The sequence below is a fragment of the Rana temporaria genome, unplaced genomic scaffold (assembly GCF_905171775.1).
Source record: "Rana temporaria unplaced genomic scaffold, aRanTem1.1, whole genome shotgun sequence".
Taxonomy (NCBI): Eukaryota; Metazoa; Chordata; class Amphibia; order Anura; family Ranidae; genus Rana; species Rana temporaria.
Window position 1 is genome coordinate 3,962 of NW_024404703.1, and position 25,832 is coordinate 29,793.

Consider the following 25,832-nt stretch of genomic DNA (forward strand, 5'->3'; position numbering starts at 1 on the left):
ATCGCATGGGAAACGTGACCGCATGGGAAACGTGACCGCATGGGAAACGTGACCGCATGGGAAACGTGACCGCATGGGAACCACCATGAAAACCGTGATGCATGAGAAACGTAACATGACCGTGATCGCACGCGAACGCATGAGAACGTGACCGTATGTGAAACGTAATCGCATGAGGACATCACTAGCATAAGAAACACATTGCATGAGGACATGACTAGCATGAAACGTAATCGCCTAACATGAAACGCATGCCCTGAATCGCATAACATAAACAAAACATAACATAACATAAACAGACATCACCTGAAGAGAAATGTAACCATCAGTAGAACCTTAACTAGCAGGAGAACTCAGGAACTTTGACAGGGAGCCCTCAGCACCCACTGGCTGTCACTGGGGGACATGTGTCACAGGGGAGGAGACAGGCCGCGCCAGGGAAGATGCTGCTTCAGCCAATCAGCGCCCAGCTACATGACACAGCTAGGAGGAAGCAGAGCACAGACAGGGAAAGCACACATGCCCACACACCCAACCCCCCACCCCCTGCACCGGGAAGCGACTTCCAATACTTACTGAGCCCACAAACCACCGCACCTGACCCAACCAACATCCCTCCATGTGAGGTACTAGACTAGCGTGAGGAGCCGTGGAGCGGGTGACGTCATTGGAGCAACCGGTGGGCGGGAGGAAGAGGCAGGCGGTCTCCATGGAGCCCTGCACCACGTGGACGTGGGTGCCCGGAGGAGTGAGAGGGAGGACAGCTGGCTCCCCTCTCACCGAGTATGCCCGGAGGAGCGGGAGGGAGGGACCTCCCCCCTTCCCCCACAGCGTGAGCCCGAGTGGAGAAGCAGGCGGCCCCTAGATGCTGACATGGTGAACAGCCCCCCCCCCCAATGCCACAACTACAGACCTGCACCCCCCTGCAAGCATCAGGAGAAGCGGGGGGGCGTTTGGGGTGAGCGGCGCTCAGCTGACAGAGGAGGATGGGGCACAGACAGTCCGGTCCGCTGGAAATCCTGAGAGCACAATGGACACCTGCAGCAGCTGCCGCCATTGCTCTGGATGGAAACAGGAAGTGACGTGCCATACCCAGAAACCCCACACACCAGAAAGCCGACGCCCAGAAGGAGGAAGGAGGGCGGGTTTAAATACCTCCCGACTCCTCCTACAAATACAGGCTTCCCTGCGTTCAGCCTGCCAACATATACCAGCAGCATGCTGCCATTAAAGTGTCTTGTTCCAGCAGTAAGCTTTGGCTCATGTGTGGATTATTGGGGCGATCCCAGGGATATCCCTCCTCGTGGAATATTGGGGTGATTTTCTTTATGGGAAGAAGGGAACGTTTGACGGGGATATCATTCTAATACCGTCACAGGGACATTTATGGGGAGACGGGCACTGCCATGGGGGACATTTATGGGGATCTGGGCACTGCCATGGGGGACATTTATGGGGAAGACGGGCACTGCCATGGGGGACATTTATGGGGAAGACGGGCACTGCCATGGGGGACATTTATGGGGAAGACGGGCACTGCCATGGGGGACATTTATGGGGAGACGGGCACTGCCATGGGGGACATTTATGGGGAGACGGGCACTGCCATGGGGGACATTTATGGGGAAGACGGGCACTGCCATGGGGGACATTTATGGGGAGACGGGCACTGCCATGGGGGACATTTATGGGGAGACGGGCACTGCCATGGGGGACATTTATGGGAAGACGGGCACTGCCATGGGGGACATTTATGGGGAAGACGGGCACTGCCATGGGGGACATTTATGGGGATCTGGGCACTGCCATGGGGGACATTTATGGGGAAGACGGGCACTGCCATGGGGGACATTTATGGGGAGACGGGCACTGCCATGGGGGACATTTATGGGGAGACGGGCACTGCCATGGGGGACATTTATGGGGAAGACGGGCACTGCCATGGGGGACATTTATGGGGATCTGGGCACTGCCATGGGGGACATTTATGGGGAAGACGGGCACTGCCATGGGGGACATTTATGGGGAGACGGGCACTGCCATGGGGGACATTTATGGGGAAGACGGGCACTGCCATGGGGGACATTTATGGGGAGGACGGGCACTGCCATGGGGGACATTTATGGGGAAGACGGGCACTGCCATGGGGGACATTTATGGGGAGACGGGCACTGCCATGGGGGACATTTATGGGGAAGACGGGCACTGCCATGGGGGACATTTATGGGGAAGACGGGCACTGCCATGGGGGACATTTATGGGGAGACGGGCACTGCCATGGGGGACATTTATGGGGAAGACGGGCACTGCCATGGGGGACATTTATGGGGAGGACGGGCACTGCCATGGGGGACATTTATGGGGATCTGGGCACTGCCATGGGGGACATTTATGGGGAAGACGGGCACTGCCATGGGGGACATTTATGGGGAAGACGGGCACTGCCATGGGGGACATTTATGGGGAAGACGGGCACTGCCATGGGGGACATTTATGGGGATCTGGGCACTGCCATGGGGGACATTTATGGGGATCTGGGCACTGCCATGGGGGACATTTATGGGGATCTGGGCACTGCCATGGGGGACATTTATGGGGATCTGGGCACTGCCATGGGGGACATTTATGGGGAGACGGGCACTGCCATGGGGGACATTTATGGGGAAGACGGGCACTGCCATGGGGGACATTTATGGGGAAGACGGGCACTGCCATGAGGGACATTTATGGGGAGACGGGCACTGCCATGGGGGACATTTATGGGGAGACGGGCACTGCCATGGGGGACATTTATGGGGAAGACGGGCACTGCCATGGGGGACATTTATGGGGATCTGGGCACTGCCATTGGGAACATTTATGGGGAAGACGGGCACTGCCATGAGGGACATTTATGGGGAGACGGGCACTGCCATGAGGGACATTTATGGGGAGACGGGCACTGCCATGGGGGACATTTATGGGGAAGACGGGCACTGCCATGAGGGACATTTATGGGGAAGACGGGCACTGCCATGAGGGACATTTATGGGGAAGACGGGCACTGCCATGAGGGAAATTTATGGGGAAGACGGGCACTGCCATGAGGGAAATTTATGGGGAAGACGGGCACTGCCATGGGGGACATTTATGGGGAAGACGGGCACTGCCATGGGGGACATTTATGGGGATCTGGGCACTGCCATGAGGGACATTTATGGGGAAGACGGGCACTGCCATGAGGGACATTTATGGGGAAGACGGGCACTGCCATGAGGGACATTTATGGGGAGACGGGCACTGCCATGGGGGACATTTATGGGGATCTGGGCACTGCCATGAGGGACATTTATGGGGAAGACGGGCACTGCCATGAGGGACATTTATGGGGAGACGGGCACTGCCATGGGGGACATTTATGGGGAGACGGGCACTGCCATGGGGGACATTTATGGGGAGACGGGCACTGCCATGGGGGACATTTATGGGGAAGACGGGCACTGCCATGAGGGACATTTATGGGGAAGACGGGCACTGCCATGGGGGACATTTATGGGGAGATTGGTGGCCCCGCTGCCGGATCCGGTACATGGAGAAGGTCAGGTGATGTTGGTGGAAGGCAGGGATGGGGCGGAGTCTATACAATGGCAGCCAAGCTGGCATTAGGACCCCCAACCAGCTGAGTTAAAGGTCAGGCAGTGCATTATGGTTACAGAGGGTTCAATGACCCCATCGTAGTGGCAGCCCGGAACCCGGAACCCCCTCCCCAGTACAGAACATTCCCGCCAGCTCATCATTGGAATATTATGGAGAGTCTGGAGGAGGACCTTCATACCGCAGAGCCGGCGGACACAGCAACCGTCCTCCACCGGAGCCAAGAAGAGCGTCTGGTCCTCCCGGCAGGGGGGCGGCTCCTCCGCAGGGCGGCACTTCTCCGGGTCACACTCTGCATAGAAACATTGGATATTATAAGGGGAGGGGCACACAGCAGAAGGGGCGTGGTCTGTAATATGATGGAGGACGGCTCATTCTTACCACATGTGTATCTCGGGCAACAGGAATCCTCCTGATGATAGGCGGTCAGTTTCTGGTGAGGGAGGCAGGATGGGAGGAGCCTGGAGCACAGCGATTGGTTGCAGACTGAAGGAGGAGGAGACAAGCCAGATGATTGGATGAGAAGAGACCGCCCCCTACATGGTGATAACTGCCGGCGGCAAGATGCCTTCACCACCCCCCCTCCCTACAACCTACCCCCCTCCCTACCTACCTCCACCACCCCACCCACACAACCTACCATACAACCTACCCCACCCTCCCCCTCCCTACCTACCGCCTTCACCACCCCCCCTCCATACAACCTACCCCCCCTCCCTACCTACCTACCGCCTTCACCACCCCCCCTCCATACAACCTACCCCCCCTCCCTACCTACCTACCGCCTTCACCACCCCCCCTCCATACAACCTACCCCCCCCCCTACCTACCTACCGCCTTCACCACCCCCCTCCCTACCTACCTACCGCCTTCACCACCCCCCCTCCATACAACCTACCCCCTCCCTACCTACCGCCTTCACCACCCCCCCCCTCCATACAACCTACCCCCCCTCCCTACCTCCATCACCACCCACCCCCCTCCCTACCATACAACCTACCCCCCTCCCTACCATACAACCTACCCCCCCTTCCCCTCCCTACCTACCTCCATCACCCCACCCACACAACCTACCATACAACCTACCCCACCCTCCCCCTCCCTACCTACCGCCTTCACCACCCCCCGTCCATACAACCTACCCCTCCCTCCCTACCTACCTACCGCCTTCACCACCCCCCCTCCATACAACCTACCCCCCCTCCCTACCTACCTCCATCACCACCCACCCACCCTCCAAACAACCTACCCCACCCTCCCCCCTCCCTACCTCCATCACCACCCTCCCCCCTCCCTCCCTACCTCCATCACCACCCAGCCCCCCTCCCTACCTCCATCACCACCCACCCCCCCTCCCTACCTACCTCCATCACCACCCACCCTCCAAACAACCTACCCCACCCTCCCTACCTCCATCACCACCCAGCCCCCCTCCCTACCTCCATCACCACCCACCCCCCCTCCCTACCTACCTCCATCACCACCCTACATACAACCTACCCCACCCTCCCTCCCCCCTCCCTACCTCCATCACCACCCTCCCCCCTCCCTACCATACAACCTACCCCCCTCCTCCCCCCTCCCTACATCACCACCCACCCTCCAAACAACCTACCCCACCCTCCCTACCTACCTCCATCACCACCCACCCCCCTCCCTACCTACCTCCATCACCACCCACCCTCCAAACAACCTACCCACCCTCCCCCCTCCCTACCTCCATCACCACCCTCCCCCCTCCCTACCTACCTCCATCACCACCCACCCTCCAAACAACCTACCCCACCCTCCCTACCTCCATCACCACCCACCCACCCTCCAAATAACATACCCCACCCTCCCTACCTCCATCACCACCCACCCACCCTCCAAACAACCTACCCCACCCTCCCCCCTCCCTACCTCCATCACCACCCTCCCCCCTCCCTACCTACCTCCATCACCACCCACCCTCCAAACCATCTACCCCACCCTCCCTACCTCCATCACCACCCAGCCCCCCTCCCTACCTCCATCACCACCCACCTCCCCTCCCTACCTACCTCCATCACCACCCACACACCCTCCAAACAACCTACCCCACCCTCCCCCTCCCTACCTACCTCCATCACCACCCTCCATACAACCTACCCCACCCTCCCCCTCCCTACCTCCATCACCACCCTCCCCCCTCCCTACCATACAACCTACCCCCCTCCTCCCCCTCCCTACATCACCACCCACCCTCCAAACAACCTACCCCACCCTCCCTACCTACCTCCATCACCACCCACCCACCCCACCCTCCATACAACCTACCCCCACTCCCCCCTCCATACCTCCATCACCACCCACCCCCCCCCTACCATACAACCTCCCCCCCTCCTCCCCCTCCATACCTCCATCACCACCCACCCACACTACCTACCATACAACCTACCCCACCCTCCATACAACCTCCCCCTCCCTACCTACCTCCATCACCACCCACCCACCCTCCATACAACCTACCCCCCCTCCCTTCATCACCACCCAACCCACCCTCCCTACATACCTTTATCACTACCCCACCCTGCCTACATACATACCACCACCCCACACTACATACCATACAACCTACCTCCACCACCACTCTACCTACATACCTACCTCCACCACCACCCTACCTACCTACCATACAACCCCACTCTCCCCCTCCCTACCTACCTCCAACACCACCCACACTACCTACCTCCACCACCCACCCACCATACAACTCCCCCCTCCCTCCCTACCTACCTCCACCACCACCCCACCCTCCCTACCATACAACCTATCTCCATCACTACCCTCCCTACATACCTAGCTCCACCACCACCCCACCCTCCCATACAACCTACCTCTGTCACCACCCTCCCTACCTACCTCCACCACCACCCCACCCTACCTACCTACACCACCACCCCACCCTCCCTACATATCATACTACCTACCTCCATCACCACCCCACCCTCCCTACCTACTATCCCACCCACAATACATACCATACTACCTACCCCCGTCACTACCCTACACTACCTACCTCCATTTCTATTGCTTGTACTGGTTAGTGGTGGGGTTGGTGTGACGGGGTGTGTAGTTCTGTCTGCACTCCCGGGGTCCGGAATGTCCTCTGTATAATAGAATATAAAGTACGGAGCACTTACCGCACATCTGGTGAGGACAGCAGCTCTGGGTGTCGGAGACGGCGACGGTCATCTCTCCATATCTGCGGCACGCCCCCTCCTGGATGACGGAGCAATTGTAGGGAACGGGGAGGATGATCTCATTGGCGGCACATTGATACATGCAACATCCCTTCACCGAGGTCTTCCAGGTCTCCCCGATCTCCCGAGGGACCCCGCTACTGTCTGTGCATGCTGCGGAGAGGACACAGGGGGTCACCTACCTACCTCCAACATACCCACCTACCTACTGTAACGGACACATGCATGCTGCCGAGACAGTTATAATCTTCGTGCAGGGGGACTACAAGGAACTGCATGGCTTGTCACAAGTGGATGTACCACATTGTATTCTGAGCTCAAAGGGTTAATTGGACAAGTTTCTTTTCATTGTTGAATGCTAATGTTCCCTTCGCATAGATAATGAACTCTCTTTTGTGTGCAGGTAAACAGCCCCCTGTGAGGTGTATGCTGATGGGGATTATGTGTGAGTGATAATTGTTTTAAAGGTTAATTGAATTCTATGTGCCTGGCCAGGAAATGTTAAGTGGGGTGAGGTGCCGAAGCGGCTAGAAACTGGCCAAGTGATTAATTCAAGGAGATGTCATTGTTTCAGGGGGTCTGTGTTGAAGCCCCCTACTGGGAAAAGGGGAGGGCGGAAACTGTCATTGTTCTTGTAACAGTTGTAACCAGATATAAGCAGGTGAAATATGCCAAATAAAGTCAGTCTGCTTGACCCTCCAAACGTAGTCCGTCTTGTTTCTTGGAAGGGCGTTCGATGGGATATACCGGCGGTACCTGCATATCGCAGCTTGCCAGGGAAAAGGACGTCTCCAGCGGCTGAGACCCTCTCCCTAGCTGGGTAGCCGTTACACCTACCTCCAACATACCCACCTACCTCCAACATACCCACTACCTACCTCCAACATACCCACCTACCTACCTCCAACATACCCACCTACCTCCAACATACCCACCTACCTACCTCCAACATACCCACCTACCTACCTCCAACATACCCACCTACCTCCAACATACCCACCTACCTCCAACATACCCACCTACCTACCTCCAACATACCCACCTACCTCCAACATACCCACCTACCTCCAACATACCCACCTACCTCCAACATGGACCCCGCTACTGTCTGTGCACGCTGCGGAGAGGACACAGGGGTCACCTACCTCCAACATACCCACCTACCTCCAACATGGACCCCGCTACTGTCTGTGCACGCTGCGGAGAGGACACAGGGGTCACCTACCTCCAACATACCCACCTACCTCCAACATACCCACTATAGAGGGACCCCGCTACTGTCTGTGCACGCTGCGGAGAGGACACAGGGGTCACCTACCTACCTCCAACATACCGACTATAGAGGGACCCCGCTACTGTCTGTGCATGCTGCGGAGAGGACACAGGGGTCACCTACTGTAACGGACATATGCATGCTGCCGGGACAGTTATAATCTTCCTGCAGGGAGGACTACAAGGAACTGCATGGCTTGTCACAATTGGATGTACCACATTGTATTCTGAGCTCAAAGGGTTAACTGGACAAGTCTCTTTCACTGCTGAATGCTAATGTTCCCTTCGCATAGCTAATGAGAACTCTTTTGTGTAGGTAACAGCCTCCTGTGAGGTGTCTGCTGAGGGGGATTATGTGTGAGTGATAATTGTTTTAAAGGTTAATTGAATTCTATTGTCTGATCAAGCTAAGTTGAGGAGCCGAAATGGCTAGCAGCTGATTGGCTCAAGGGAAGGTCATTCTTTCAAAGTGTGTGTATTGAAGTCCCCCTGGGGGGGGGGGGGAGTGTCATTTGTTTCTGTACAGTTTGTAACCAGATTTAAGGAGGAAAAATGTGACATTAAAGGTCAGTCTGCTTGACTCTGCAAACGTAGCCTCGTCTCGTTTCTTGGAAGGGCGTTCGATGGGATATACCGGCGGTACCTGCATATCGCAGCTCGCCAGGGAAAAGGACGTCTCCAACGGCTGAGACCCTCACACCAGTGGGTAGCCGTTACATTGGTTGGCAGCGGTGGGATGGTCCTTTTATCCAAAGAGCAAGTGCTGAATGGAGTCGCAGTACGCCAGGCTGAAAAGATCCACACTAAAAGATCTATTGGAGAGTCGTGGTAGGAGAGCCAGCAACAGACCACGGAGGGAGCTGATAGCTGACCTGCTGGAGCTGGACGAAATGGATGGATCCATGGAAGGAACGGAGCCCCTTGCACCGGTCAGCGAGGAAGATGTAATTACTGGGATTGTACAGCGGAGATTATCCTTGTATCCAGAAACGTCCGTGGAACTAATAAACCAGCTGTTCCGGGAAGCAAGGGAAGAGATACAAACGAAGAGGGGACAAGAACTGGAACTGGTAAGAGCGAGACAGCCCATTACACCTGCAGTTCCTACCCCCCCCACCTGCTGCTACAGGAAAGAAAATACCGTTCACTGCATTTAAAGCTTTTGTAGAAAGTGAGGAGGAAATCGATGGATATTTGGCGGACTTTGAGAGGCAGTGCTCACTACACCAGGTACCACCAGACCAATGGGTCACTATTTTGTCAGGGAAATTGTCGGGCAAAGCCAACGAAGCCTTTCGGGCTCTCGCTCCAGAGGATATTTTACAATATGAGCAAGTTAAAAAGGCGCTGCTAACCCGATATGCCGTAACTCCAGAAGCCTACCGCCGGCGCTTCCGGGAGTCCAAGAAGATGGCTGTGGACTCCCACATGGAATGGGCCAACCAGTTACAAAGGGTGGCATCCCTTTGGGTCCAAGGCCAACACCGGGGAGGAAGTATTGCAGCTGTTCCTAATGGAACATTTCTTCCAAGACCTGGCAGCAGACATACAAGACTGGGTACGAGATCGCCGGCCCGCTAACTTAAACGAGGCGGCTCGGCTAGCAGATGAGTACGCGGAGACAAGGAAAGTAAGCCAGGGTACTATGCGGCTGGCTCAGAAGGTAGAACTGCGTACTCCAACCGTCACCCCACGCCCAGAGTTTCGGGCTCCAGTCCCACCACGTCCTCAGGGGCCTAACAACTACCCCCGGGATTCGCCTAGGGTGACGTGCCATCACTGCAGCGACACGGGACATATTGCTCGTTATTGCCCTTTGAGAGCTACAAATAACAACTGGAGACGCACAACACCCAACACAGAGGTCACTCCATCACGTCCCTCTGCGGACCACTGCCTGGAGACCGAAGGGGGGCCCTGAGAAATGTCTGGGAATTTGGTATGAGGCAGACCCAATACAAGCGGCCTCTCCGGATAACCGTCAGCATCACCGTCAGGAGGTACGAGTGAATGGACAAGTAGCACAAGGCCTAAGAGATTCCGGGACTACTATCACTCTGATTCAAAAACATCTGGTAAAGCCAGAGAACGTGTCCACTCGCACAGTTGCCGTCCGGGTCGCAGGGGGTGCTGTATTTCGCGTACCCACCGCCCGGGTGCACTTAGACTGGGGAGCCGGGTCAGGAAAGACCACAGTTGGTATCATGGACAACCTACCTGCCGAGGTTGTGCTGGGCAACGACATTGGCCCTCTGACTTCGGCTTATTTACCTACACCTGCTGCTGCTTGTCCCGTGACCACCCGCGTTGCTGGAATCAACCCACTTGCTGCTGAGAACCGGGTAAGACTACCTTCCCCGACATGTACTGTAGATCCGGCACAATATCACAGTCTAAAATGGGAATGTGACAAGTTGGCCAGTGAGAAATCAGAGATGCAACGACACTATGTCACGTATTATGAGATGTCCCGTGGCTTGAACATTGAAATGCACAAACAGGCGGAAATTGTCAAAAGATTAAATGGGATTTGCATCCAGGTGGTGCCGTATCTGTCCCAAGAGCATCAGCAACAGGTTTTGGGAGCCATTGAGAGAGCAAAGCAAGTGACTGTTCCAGAATTGAATTCTATTATTCACCGTCACCATCAGCTACCGACCTGGTAAGCCAATGGGAAGGCCGACGGACTGTTCAGGCAAACGGAACTTTTACCCTAACAGCAGACCGGACATCCCCAAGTTGATCCGAAAAGGATCAATCCGGGTCTGCCGGAGTGTTCCACAAAAGGGGAGTAGTGTAACGGACACATGCATGCTGCCGGGACATCGATAATCTTCATGCAGGGGGGACTACAAGGAACTGCATGGCTTGTCACAATTGGATGCACCACATTGTATTCTGAGCTCAAAGGGTTAATTGGACAAAGAGTCTCTTTCACTGCTGAATGCTAATGTTCCCTTCGCATAGCTAATGAACTCTCTTTTGTGTAGGTAACAGCCCCCCTGTGAGGTGTATGCTGATGGGGATTATGTGTGAGTGATAATTGTTTTAAAGGTTAATTGAATTCTATTGTCTGATCAAGTTAAGTTTAGGAGCCGAAACGTCTAGCAGCTGATTGGCTCAAGGAAATGTCATTGTTTCAAAGTGTGTGTATTGAAGGCCCCCTGGGTGGGGGGGGGAGTGTCATTTGTTTCTGTACAGTTTGTAACCAGATTTAAGGAAGAAAAATGTGACATTAAAGGTCAGTCCTGCTTGACTCTGCAAACGTAGTCCGTCTCGTTTCTTGGAAGGGCGTTCGATGGGATATACCGGCGGTACCTGCATATCGCAGCTTGCCAGGGAAAAGGACGTCTCCAACGGCTGAGACCCTCACACTACATGGGTAGCCGTTACACCTACCTCCAACATACCGACTATAGAGGGACCCCGCTACTGTCTGTGCACGCTGCGGAGAGGACACAGGGGTCACCTACCTACCTCCAACATACCCACCTACCTCCAACATACCGACTATAGAGGGACCCCGCTACTGTCTGTGCATGCTGCGGAGAGGACACAGGGGTCACCTACCTCCAACATGGACCCTGCTACTGTCTGTGCACGCTGCGGAGAGGACACAGGGGTCACCTACCTACCTCCAACATACCCACCTACCTCCAACATACTGACTATAGAGGGACCCCGCTACTGTCTGTGCACGCTGCGGAGAGGACACAGGGGTCACCTACCTCCCTCCAACATACCCACCTACCTCCAACATACCGACTATAGAGGGACCCCGCTACTGTCTGTGCACGCTGCGAAGAGGACACAGGGGTCACCTACCTACCTCCAACATACCCACCTACCTCCAACATACCGACTATAGAGGGACCCCGCTACTGTCTGTGCACGCTGCGAAGAGGACACAGGGGTCACCTACCTCCAACATACCCACCTACCTCCAACATTCCGACTATAGAGGGACCCCCCTACTGTCTGTGCATGCTGCGAAGAGGACACAGGGATCACCTACCTCCAACATACCCACCTACCTACCTTCAACATACCGACTATAGAGGGACCCCCCTACGGTCTGTGCATGCTGCGAAGAGGACACAGGGGTCACCTACCTACCTCCAACATACCCACCTACCTCCAACATACCCACCTACCTACCTCCAACATACCGACTATAGAGGGACCCCGCTACTGTCTGTGCACACTGCAATCCGGAGAGGACACAGGGATCACCCAGTGTAGGGACACCTACCTACCTCTGACATACCCACCTACCTACCTCCAACATACCTGTGACAGACTCACCCGGGACATCCCTGGACCCTCTTATGTCCACTAGGGGCAGAGGAGGACTGAGGAATGATATCTTGGACTCCCTGAGATGGGATTATTATCCACAATATATTCCAGGAGATCTGTAAATAAATATTTACTGGTTGTTGATTCTGAACTCAACGGGTTAATTGTAAGAGGGACTCATTCATAGATGCTAATGTCCTCACCTCCAGCCATCTCCCTGTTCTTTGTGCTAATTGACCCTGCTATTGTGTGAAGATGTCCTGTGTTTACACTTATGATAATGTGTATTGTATAGCAGGTGAGCGAGGAGACGGGACGTCTACCCTGAAAGGTCATATCTCGGAGTCGCCTCGTCTGGGTAAATGATTAGTTAATTAGCTCATGTAAATGTATGTTCTGGTTACCTCCTCTAACTGTATATAAGGCTGTATTCTTGGTTCTCCATGTTCAGCACACAGACAAGTCTCGTCTCGTTGTGAGCGGCTGGAATATCCGATCTCTATATCCAGACTGATAGGAAGCGGAGTGTGGGGGACGTTCCGTTACAATACCCACATACCTACCTCCAACATACCGACTATAGGGGGACCCACCTACCTCCTCCATACTGACTATAGAGGGACCCACCTACCTCCTCCATACTGACTATAGGGGGACCCACCTACCTCCTCCATACTGACTATAGGGGGACCCACCTACCTCCAACATACCGACTATAGAGGGACCCACCTACCTCCAACATACCGACTATAGAGGGACCCACCTACCTCCTCCATACTGACTATAGGGGGACCCACCTACCTCCAACATACTGACTATAGAGGGACCCACCTACCTCCTCCATACTGACTATAGAGGGACCCACCTACCTCCAACATACTGACTATAGGGGGACCCACCTACCTCCAACATACCGACTATAGAGGGACCCACCTACCTCCTCCATACTGACTATAGGGGGACCCACCTACCTCCTCCATACTGACTATAGAGGGACCCACCTACCTCCTCCATACTGACTATAGAGGGACCCACCTACCTCCAACATACTGACTATAGGGGGACCCACCTACCTCCTCCATACTGACTATAGGGGGACCCACCTACCTCCAACATACCGACTATAGGGGGACCCACCTACCTCCAACATACCGACTATAGAGGGACCCACCTACCTCCTCCATACTGACTATAGAGGGACCCACCTACCTCCTCCATACTGACTATAGGGGGACCCACCTACCTCCAACATACCGACTATAGGGGGACCCACCTACCTCCTCCATACTGACTATAGGGGGACCCACCTACCTCCAACATACTGACTATAGGGGGACCCACCTACCTCCTCCATACTGACTATAGAGGGACCCACCTACCTCCTCCATACTGACTATAGAGGGACCCACCTACCTCCTCCATACTGACTATAGAGGGACCCACCTACCTCCTCCATACTGACTATAGAGGGACCCACCTACCTCCAACATACTGACTATAGAGGGACCCACCTACCTCCAACATACCGACTATAGAGGGACCCACCTACCTCCTCCATACTGACTATAGAGGGACCCACCTACCTCCAACATACCGACTATAGAGGGACCCACCTACCTCCTCCATACTGACTATAGGGGGACCCACCTACCTCCTCCATACTGACTATAGGGGGACCCACCTACCTCCAACATACCGACTATAGAGGGACCCACCTACCTCCTCCATACTGACTATAGAGGGACCCACCTACCTCCTCCATACTGACTATAGGGGGACCCACCTACCTCCTCCATACTGACTATAGAGGGACCCACCTACCTCCAACATACTGACTATAGGGGGACCCACCTACCTCCTCCATACTGACTATAGAGGGACCCACCTACCTCCTCCATACTGACTATAGAGGGACCCACCTACCTCCAACATACTGACTATAGAGGGACCCACCTACCTCCAACATACTGACTATAGGGGGACCCACCTACCTCCTCCATACTGACTATAGGGGGACCCACCTACCTCCAACATACCGACTATAGGGGGACCCACCTACCTCCAACATACCGACTATAGAGGGACCCACCTACCTCCTCCATACTGACTATAGAGGGACCCACCTACCTCCTCCATACTGACTATAGGGGGACCCACCTACCTCCTCCATACTGACTATAGAGGGACCCACCTACCTCCAACATACTGACTATAGGGGGACCCACCTACCTCCTCCATACTGACTATAGAGGGACCCACCTACCTCCAACATACTGACTATAGGGGGACCCACCTACCTCCTCCATACTGACTATAGGGGGACCCACCTACCTCCAACATACCGACTATAGGGGGACCCACCTACCTCCTCCATACTGACTATAGAGGGACCCACCTACCTCCTCCATACTGACTATAGAGGGACCCACCTACCTCCAACATACTGACTATAGGGGGACCCACCTACCTCCTCCATACTGACTATAGGGGGACCCACCTACCTCCAACATACCGACTATAGAGGGACCCACCTACCTCCTCCATACTGACTATAGGGGGACCCACCTACCTCCAACATACCGACTATAGAGGGACCCACCTACCTCCAACATACCGACTATAGAGGGACCCACCTACCTCCAACATACCGACTATAGAGGGACCCACCTACCTCCTCCATACTGACTATAGAGGGACCCACCTACCTCCAACATACTGACTATAGAGGGACCCACCTACCTCCTCCATAGTGACACTTACCACATTTCCTGTGGGGGACACAGAGGGCGGAGTGCAGGCGGTGGAGGACGGCCCCCTCCGGACACACACACGCCTCTGTCAGTGCTGAACACGCCTCTGAGTCGTCGAGATCGATCTCATTATTCTGACACGTCCGCGGAACGTCACACACCGCCAGACACGCCCGATACTCCAAAGATGGCGGACACCGGAACGCTGTGCGAGAGAGAATGTTCACTGCGATGGGGAATGTGGGGAATATACACCATGATGGGGAATGTGGGGAATATACACCATGATGGGGAATGTGGGGAATATACACCATGATGGGGAATGTGGGGAATATACACCATGATGGGGAATGTGGGGAATATACACCATGATGGGGAATGTGGGGAATATACACCATGATGGGGAATGTGGGGAATATACACCATGATGGGGAATATACACCATGGTGGGGAATGTGGGGAATATACACCATGATGGGGAATGTAGGGAATATACACCATGATGGGGAATGTGGGGAATATACACCATGATGGGGAATGTGGGGAATATACACCATGATGGGGAATGTAGGGAATATACACCATGATGGGGAATGTGGGGAATATACACCATGATGGGGAATATACACCATGATGGGGAATGTGGGGAATATACACCATGATGGGGAATGTGGGGAATATACACCATGATGGGGAATGTGGGGAATATACACCATGATGGGGAATGTACACCATGATGGGGAATGTAGGGAATATACACCATGATGGGGAATATACACCATGATGGGGAATGTGGGGAATATACACCATGATGGGGAATGTGGGGAATATACACCATGATGGGGAATGTGGGGAATATACACCATGATGGGGAATGTAGGGAATATACACCATGATGGGGAATGTGGGGAATATACACCATGATGGGGAATGTGGGGAATATACACCATGATGGGGAATGTAGGGAATATACACCATGATGGGGAATGTGGGGAATATACACCATGATGGGGAATGTAGGGAATGTACACCATGGTGGGGAATGTGGGGAATATACACCATGATGGGGAATGTAGGGAATGTACACCATGGTGGGGAATGTGGGGAATATACACCATGATGGGGAATGTAGGGAATATACACCATGATGGGGAATGTGGGGAATATACACCATGATGGGGAATGTGGGGAATATACACCATGATGGGGAATGTAGGGAATATACACCATGATGGGGAATGTAGGGAATATACACCATGATGGGGAATGTAGGGAATATACACCATGATGGGGAATGTGGGGAATGTACACCATGGTGGGGAATGTAGGGAATATACACCATGATGGGGAATGTGGGGAATATACACCATGATGGGGAATGTGGGGAATATACACCATGATGGGGAATGTGGGGAATATACACCATGATGGGGAATGTAGGGAATATACACCATGATGGGGAATGTGGGGAATATACACCATGATGGGGAATGTGGGGAATATACACCATGATGGGGAATGTGGGGAATATACACCATGATGGGGAATGTAGGGAATATACACCATGATGGGGAATGTGGGGAATATACACCATGATGGGGAATGTGGGGAATATACACCATGATGGGGAATGTGGGGAATATACACCATGATGGGGAATGTGGGGAATATACACCATGATGGGGAATGTGGGGAATATACACCATGATGGGGAATGTGGGGAATATACACCATGATGGGGAATATACACCATGATGGGGAATATACACCATGATGGGGAATGTGGGGAATATACACCATGATGGGGAATATACACCATGATGGGGAATGTGGGGAATATACACCATGATGGGGAATATACACCATGATGGGGAATGTGGGGAATATACACCATGATGGGGAATGTAGGGAATATACACCATGATGGGGAATATACCCCATGATGGGGAATGTGGGGAATATACACCATGATGGGGAATGTGGGGAATATACACCATGATGGGGAATGTGGGGAATATACACCATGATGGGGAATGTGGGGAATATACACCATGATGGGGAATGTACACCATGATGGGGAATGTAGGGAATATACACCATGATGGGGAATGTGGGGAATATACACCATGATGGGGAATGTAGGGAATATACACCATGATGGGGAATGTGGGGAATATACCCCATGATGGGGAATGTGGGGAATATACACCATGATGGGGAATGTAGGGAATATACACCATGATGGGGAATGTGGGGAATATACACCATGATGGGGAATATACACCATGATGGGGAATGTGGGGAATATACACCATGATGGGGAATGTGGGGAATATACACCATGATGGGGAATGTGGGGAATATACACCATGATGGGGAATGTGGGGAATATACACCATGATGGGGAATATACACCATGATGGGGAATGTGGGGAATATACACCATGATGGGGAATGTGGGGAATATACACCATGATGGGGAATGTGGGGAATATACACCATGATGGGGAATGTGGGGAATATACACCATGATGGGGAATGTGGGGAATATACACCATGATGGGGAATGTGGGGAATATACACCATGATGGGGAATGTACACCATGATGGGGAATGTAGGGAATATACACCATGATGGGGAATGTGGGGAATATACACCATGATGGGGAATGTAGGGAATATACACCATGATGGGGAATGTGGGGAATATACACCATGATGGGGAATGTGGGGAATATACACCATGATGGGGAATGTAGGGAATATACACCATGATGGGGAATGTGGGGAATATACACCATGATGGGGAATGTAGGGAATGTACACCATGGTGGGGAATGTGGGGAATATACACCATGATGGGGAATGTAGGGAATGTACACCATGGTGGGGAATGTGGGGAATATACACCATGATGGGGAATGTGGGGAATATACACCATGATGGGGAATGTGGGGAATATACACCATGATGGGGAATGTGGGGAATATACACCATGATGGGGAATGTAGGGAATATACACCATGATGGGGAATGTGGGGAATATACACCATGATGGGGAATGTAGGGAATGTACACCATGGTGGGGAATGTGGGGAATATACACCATGATGGGGAATGTAGGGAATGTACACCATGGTGGGGAATGTGGGGAATATACACCATGATGGGGAATGTGGGGAATATACACCATGATGGGGAATGTGGGGAATATACACCATGGTGGGGAATGTAGGGAATATACACCATGATGGGGAATGTAGGGAATATACCCCATGATGGGGAATGTGGGGAATATACACCATGATGGGGAATGTGGGGAATATACACCATGATGGGGAATGTGGGGAATATACACCATGATGGGGAATGTGGGGAATATACACCATGATGGGGAATGTACACCATGATGGGGAATGTAGGGAATATACACCATGATGGGGAATGTGGGGAATATACACCATGATGGGGAATGTAGGGAATATACACCATGATGGGGAATGTGGGGAATATACACCATGATGGGGAATGTGGGGAATATACACCATGATGGGGAATGTAGGGAATATACACCATGATGGGGAATGTGGGGAATATACACCATGATGGGGAATGTGGGGAATATACACCATGATGGGGAATGTGGGGAATATACACCATGATGGGGAATGTGGGGAATATACACCATGATGGGGAATGTGGGGAATATACACCATGATGGGGAATGTGGGGAATATACACCATGATGGGGAATGTGGGGAATATACACCATGATGGGGAATGTGGGGAATATACACCATGATGGGGAATGTGGGGAATATACACCATGATGGGGAATGTGGGGAATATACACCATGATGGGGAATGTGGGGAATATACACCATGATGGGGAATATACACCATGGTGGGGAATGTGGGGAATATACACCATGATGGGGAATGTAGGGAATATACACCATGATGGGGAATGTGGGGAATATACACCATGATGGGGAATGTGGGGAATATACACCATGATGGGGAATGTGGGGAATATACACCATGATGGGGAATATACACCATGATGGGGAATGTGGGGAATATACACCATGATGGGGAATGTGGGGAATATACACCATGATGGGGAATGTGGGGAATATACACCATGATGGGGAATATACACCATGATGGGGAATGTGGGGAATATACACCATGATGGGGAATATACACCATGATGGGGAATGTGGGGAATATACACCATGATGGGGAATGTGGGGAATATACACCATGATGGGGAATGTGGGGAATATACACCATGATGGGGAATGTGGGGAATATACACCATGATGGGGAATGTGGGGAATATACACCATGATGGGGAATGTACACCATGATGGGGAATGTAGGGAATATACACCATGATGGGGAATGTGGGGAATATACACCATGATGGGGAATGTAGGGAATATACACCATGATGGGGAATGTGGGGAATATACACCATGATGGGGAATGTGGGGAATATACACCATGATGGGGAATGTAGGGAATATACACCATGATGGGGAATGTGGGGAATATACACCATGATGGGGAATGTAGGGAATGTACACCATGGTGGGGAATGTGGGGAATATACACCATGATGGGGAATGTGGGGAATATACACCATGATGGGGAATGTGGGGAATATACACCATGATGGGGAATGTGGGGAATATACACCATGATGGGGAATGTAGGGAATATACACCATGATGGGGAATGTGGGGAATATACACCATGATGGGGAATGTAGGGAATGTACACCATGGTGGGGAATGTGGGGAATATACACCATGATGGGGAATGTAGGGAATGTACACCATGGTGGGGAATGTGGGGAATATACACCATGATGGGGAATGTGGGGAATATACACCATGATGGGGAATGTGGGGAATATACACCATGATGGGGAATGTGGGGAATATACACCATGATGGGGAATGTGGGGAATATACACCATGATGGGGAATGTGGGGAATATACACCATGATGGGGAATGTAGGGAATATACACCATGATGGGGAATGTGGGGAATATACACCATGATGGGGAATGTGGGGAATATACACCATGATGGGGAATGTGGGGATTATACACCATGATGGGGAATATACACCATGATGGGGAATGTGGGGAATATACACCATGATGGGGAATGTAGGGAATATACACCATGATGGGGAATGTGGGGAATATACACCATGATGGGGAATGTGGGGAATATACACCATGATGGGGATTATACACCATGATGGGGAATGTAGGGAATATACACCATGATGGGGAATGTGGGGAATATACACCATGATGGGGAATGTGGGGAATATACACCATGATGGGGAATGTGGGGAATATACACCATGATGGGGAATGTGGGGAATATACACCATGATGGGGAATGTAGGGAATATACACCATGATGGGGAATGTGGGGAATATACACCATGATGGGGAATGTAGGGAATATACACCATGATGGGGAATGTAGGGAATATACACCATGATGGGGAATGTGGGGAATATACACCATGATGGGGAATGTGGGGAATATACACCATGATGGGGAATGTAGGGAATATACACCATGATGGGGAATGTGGGGAATATACACCATGATGGGGAATGTGGGGAATATACACCATGATGGGGAATGTAGGGAATATACACCATGATGGGGAATGTAGGGAATATACACCATGATGGGGAATGTGGGGAATATACACCATGATGGGGAATGTGGGGAATATACACCATGATGGGGAATGTAGGGAATATACACCATGATGGGGAATGTGGGGAATATACACCATGATGGGGAATGTAGGGAATATACCCCATGATGGGGAATGTGGGGAATATACACCATGATGGGGAATGTGGGGAATATACACCATGATGGGGAATGTGGGGAATATACACCATGATGGGGAATATACACCATGATGGGGAATGTGGGGAATATACACCATGATGGGGAATGTAGGGAATATACACCATGATGGGGAATGTGGGGAATATACACCATGATGGGGAATATACACCATGATGGGGAATGTGGGGAATATACACCATGATGGGGAATGTAGGGAATATACACCATGATGGGGAATGTAGGGAATATACACCATGATGGGGAATGTGGGGAATATACACCATGATGGGGAATGCGGGGAATATACACCATGATGGGGAATGTGGGGAATATACACCATGATGGGGAATGTGGGGAATATACACCATGATGGGGAATATACACCATGATGGGGAATGTGGGGAATATACACCATGATGGGGAATGTAGGGAATATACACCATGATGGGGAATGTAGGGAATATACACCATGATGGGGAATGTGGGGAATATACACCATGATGGGGAATGTGGGGAATATACACCATGATGGGGAATGTGAGGAATATACACCATGATGGGGAATGTAGGGAATATACACCATGATGGGGAATGTGGGGAATATACACCATGATGGGGAATGTAGGGAATATACACCATGATGGGGAATGTGGGGAATATACACCATGATGGGGAATGTGGGGAATATACACCATGATGGGGAATGTGGGGAATATACACCATGATGGGGAATGTGGGGAATATACACCATGATGGGGAATGTGAGGAATATACACCATGATGGGGAATGTGGGGAATATACACCATGATGGGGAATATACACCATGATGGGGAATGTGGGGAATATACACCATGATGGGGAATGTAGGGAATATACACCATGATGGGGAATGTGGGGAATATACACCATGATGGGGAATGTGGGGAATATACACCATGATGGGGAATGTGGGGAATATACACCATGATGGGGAATGTGAGGAATATACACCATGATGGGGAATGTGGGGAATATACACCATGATGGGGAATATACACCATGATGGGGAATGTGGGGAATATACACCATGATGGGGAATGTGGGGAATATACACCATGATGGGGAATGTGGGGAATATACACCATGATGGGGAATGTGGGGAATATACACCATGATGGGGAATGTGGGGAATATACACCATGATGGGGAATGTGGGGAATATACACCATGATGGGGAATGTGGGGAATATACACCATGATGGGGAATGTGGGGAATATACACCATGATGGGGAATGTAGGGAATATACACCATGATGGGGAATGTGGGGAATATACCCCATGATGGGGAATGTACACCATGGTGGGGAATGTGGGGAATATACACCATGATGGGGAATGTGGGGAATATACACCATGATGGGGAATGTAGGGAATATACACCATGATGGGGAATGTGGGGAATATACACCATGATGGGGAATATACACCATGATGGGGAATGTGGGGAATATACACCATGATGGGGAATGTGGGGAATATACACCATGATGGGGAATGTGGGGAATATACACCATGATGGGGAATGTAGGGAATATACACCATGATGGGGAATGTGGGGAATATACACCATGATGGGGAATATACACCATGATGGGGAATGTAGGGAATATACACCATGATGGGGAATGTAGGGAATATACACCATGATGGGGAATGTAGGGAATATACACCATGATGGGGAATGTAGGGAATATACACCATGATGGGGAATGTGGGGAATATACACCATGATGGGGAATGTAGGGAATATACACCATGATGGGGAATGTGGGGAATATACACCATGATGGGGAATATACACCATGATGGGGAATGTGGGGAATATACACCATGATGGGGAATGTGGGGAATATACACCATGATGGGGAATGTGGGGAATATACACCATGGTGGGGAATGTGGGGAATATACACCATGATGGGGAATGTGGGGAATATACACCATGATGGGGAATGTAGGGAATATACACCATGATGGGGAATGTGGGGAATATACACCATGATGGGGAATATACACCATGATGGGGAATGTGGGGAATATACACCATGATGGGGAATGTGGGGAATATACACCATGATGGGGAATGTGGGGAATATACACCATGATGGGGAATGTAGGGAATATACACCATGATGGGGAATGTAGGGAATATACACCATGATGGGGAATGTAGGGAATATACACCATGATGGGGAATGTAGGGAATATACACCATGATGGGGAATGTGGGGAATATACACCATGATGGGGAATGTGGGGAATATACCCCATGATGGGGAATGTGGGGAATATACACCATGATGGGGAATGTGGGGAATATACACCATGATGGGGAATGTGGGGAATATACACCATGATGGGGAATGTAGGGAATGTACACCATGATGGGGAATGTGGGGAATATACACCATGATGGGGAATGTGGGGAATATACACCATGATGGGGAATGTGGGGACTACACACCATGGTGGGGAATGTGGGGAATATACACCATGATGGGGAATGTGGGGAATATACACCATGATGGGGAATGTAGGGAATATACACCATGATGGGGAATGTGGGGAATATACACCATGATGGGGAATGTGGGGAATATACACCATGATGGGGAATGTGGGGAATATACACCATGATGGGGAATGTAGGGAATATACACCATGATGGGGAATGTGGGGAATATACACCATGATGGGGAATGTGGGGAATATACACCATGATGGGGAATGTGGGGAATATACACCATGATGGGGAATGTGGGGAATATACACCATGATGGGGAATGTAGGGAATATACATCATGATGGGGAATGTGGGGAATACACACCATGGTGGGGAATGTGGGGAATATACACCATGATGGGGAATGTGGGGAATATACACCATGATGGGGAATGTGGGGAATATACACCATGATGGGGAATGTGGGGAATATACACCATGATGGGGAATGTAGGGAATATACACCATGATGGGGAATGTGGGGAATATACACCATGATGGGGAATGTAGGGAATATACATCATGATGGGGAATGTGGGGAATATACACCATGATGGGGAATGTGGGGAATATACACCATGATGGGGAATGTGGGGAATATACACCATGATGGGGAATGTAGGGAATATACACCATGATGGGGAATGTAGGGAATATACACCATGATGGGGAATGTGGGGAATATACACCATGATGGGGAATGTGGGGAATATACACCATGATGGGGAATGTAGGGAATATACACCATGATGGGGAATGTAGGGAATATACACCATGATGGGGAATGTGGGGAATATACACCATGATGGGGAATGTAGGGAATATACATCATGATGGGGAATGTGGGGAATATACACCATGATGGGGAATGTGGGGAATATACACCATGATGGGGAATGTAGGGAATATACACCATGATGGGGAATGTAGGGAATATACACCATGATGGGGAATGTGGGGAATATACACCATGATGGGGAATGTAGGGAATATACACCATGATGGGGAATGTAGGGAATATACCCCATGGTGGGGAATGTGGGGAATATACACCATGATGGGGAATGTGGGGAATATACACCATGATGGGGAATGTGGGGAATATACACCATGATGGGGAATGTAGGGAATATACACCATGATGGGGAATGTAGGGAATATACACCATGATGGGGAATGTGGGGAATATACACCATGATGGGGAATGTAGGGAATATACACCATGATGGGGAATGTGGGGAATATACACCATGATGGGGAATGTAGGGAATATACACCATGATGGGGAATGTAGGGAATATACCCCATGGTGGGGAATGTGGGGAATATACACCATGATGGGGAATGTGGGGAATATACACCATGATGGGGAATGTGGGGAATATACACCATGATGGGGAATGTAGGGAATATACACCATGATGGGGAATGTAGGGAATATACACCATGATGGGGAATGTGGGGAATATACACCATGATGGGGAATGTGGGGAATATACACCATGATGGGGAATGTGGGGAATATACACCATGATGGGGAATGTAGGGAATATACACCATGATGGGGAATGTAGGGAATATACACCATGATGGGGAATGTGGGGAATATACACCATGATGGGGAATGTAGGGAATATACACCATGATGGGGAATGTAGGGAATATACCCCATGGTGGGGAATGTGGGAATATACACCATGATGGGGAATGTGGGGAATATACACCATGATGGGGAATGTGGGGAATATACACCATGATGGGGAATGTAGGGAATATACACCATGATGGGGAATGTAGGGAATATACACCATGATGGGGAATGTGGGGAATATACACCATGATGGGGAATGTGGGGAATATACACCATGATGGGGAATGTGGGGAATATACACCATGATGGGGAATGTAGGGAATATACACCATGATGGGGAATGTACACCATGGTGGGGAATGTGGGGAATATACACCATGATGGGGAATGTGGGGATTTCATTGTTTTCTTATCAGAATCTGAGAACCCCCCCCCCCCCCACACAATATGCCCCGCCCAGCCACACATTAGTCCCGCCCCCACTTACGGCAGAAGTTGGGGTTCCTCCATTGGATGCAGACGTTGAATTTGTTGCACATGGCGGCGTACGCGGTCAGCGCTTTACACGGATCCCGGATGTACTCGGCGTCCTGCGCCCACAACTCGCAGAATTCCTCCGG

At 51.4% G+C, this 25,832-nt stretch overlaps 1 protein-coding gene across 1 annotated transcript; it reads right to left on the bottom strand.

The window, feature by feature from the left end:
* Positions 1-3,626: 3,626 nt before the first annotated feature.
* Positions 3,627-25,832, bottom strand: LOC120923030 (otogelin-like). Its single transcript, XM_040334893.1, has 5 exons — positions 25,700-25,832; positions 15,189-15,383; positions 6,798-7,010; positions 4,015-4,119; positions 3,627-3,925 (listed from the first exon to the last, which is right to left on the bottom strand). The coding sequence occupies exons 1-5, from the start codon at positions 25,749-25,751 to the stop codon at positions 3,642-3,644; spliced, it is 849 nt and encodes a 282-aa protein (XP_040190827.1). The 5' UTR covers positions 25,752-25,832; the 3' UTR covers positions 3,627-3,641.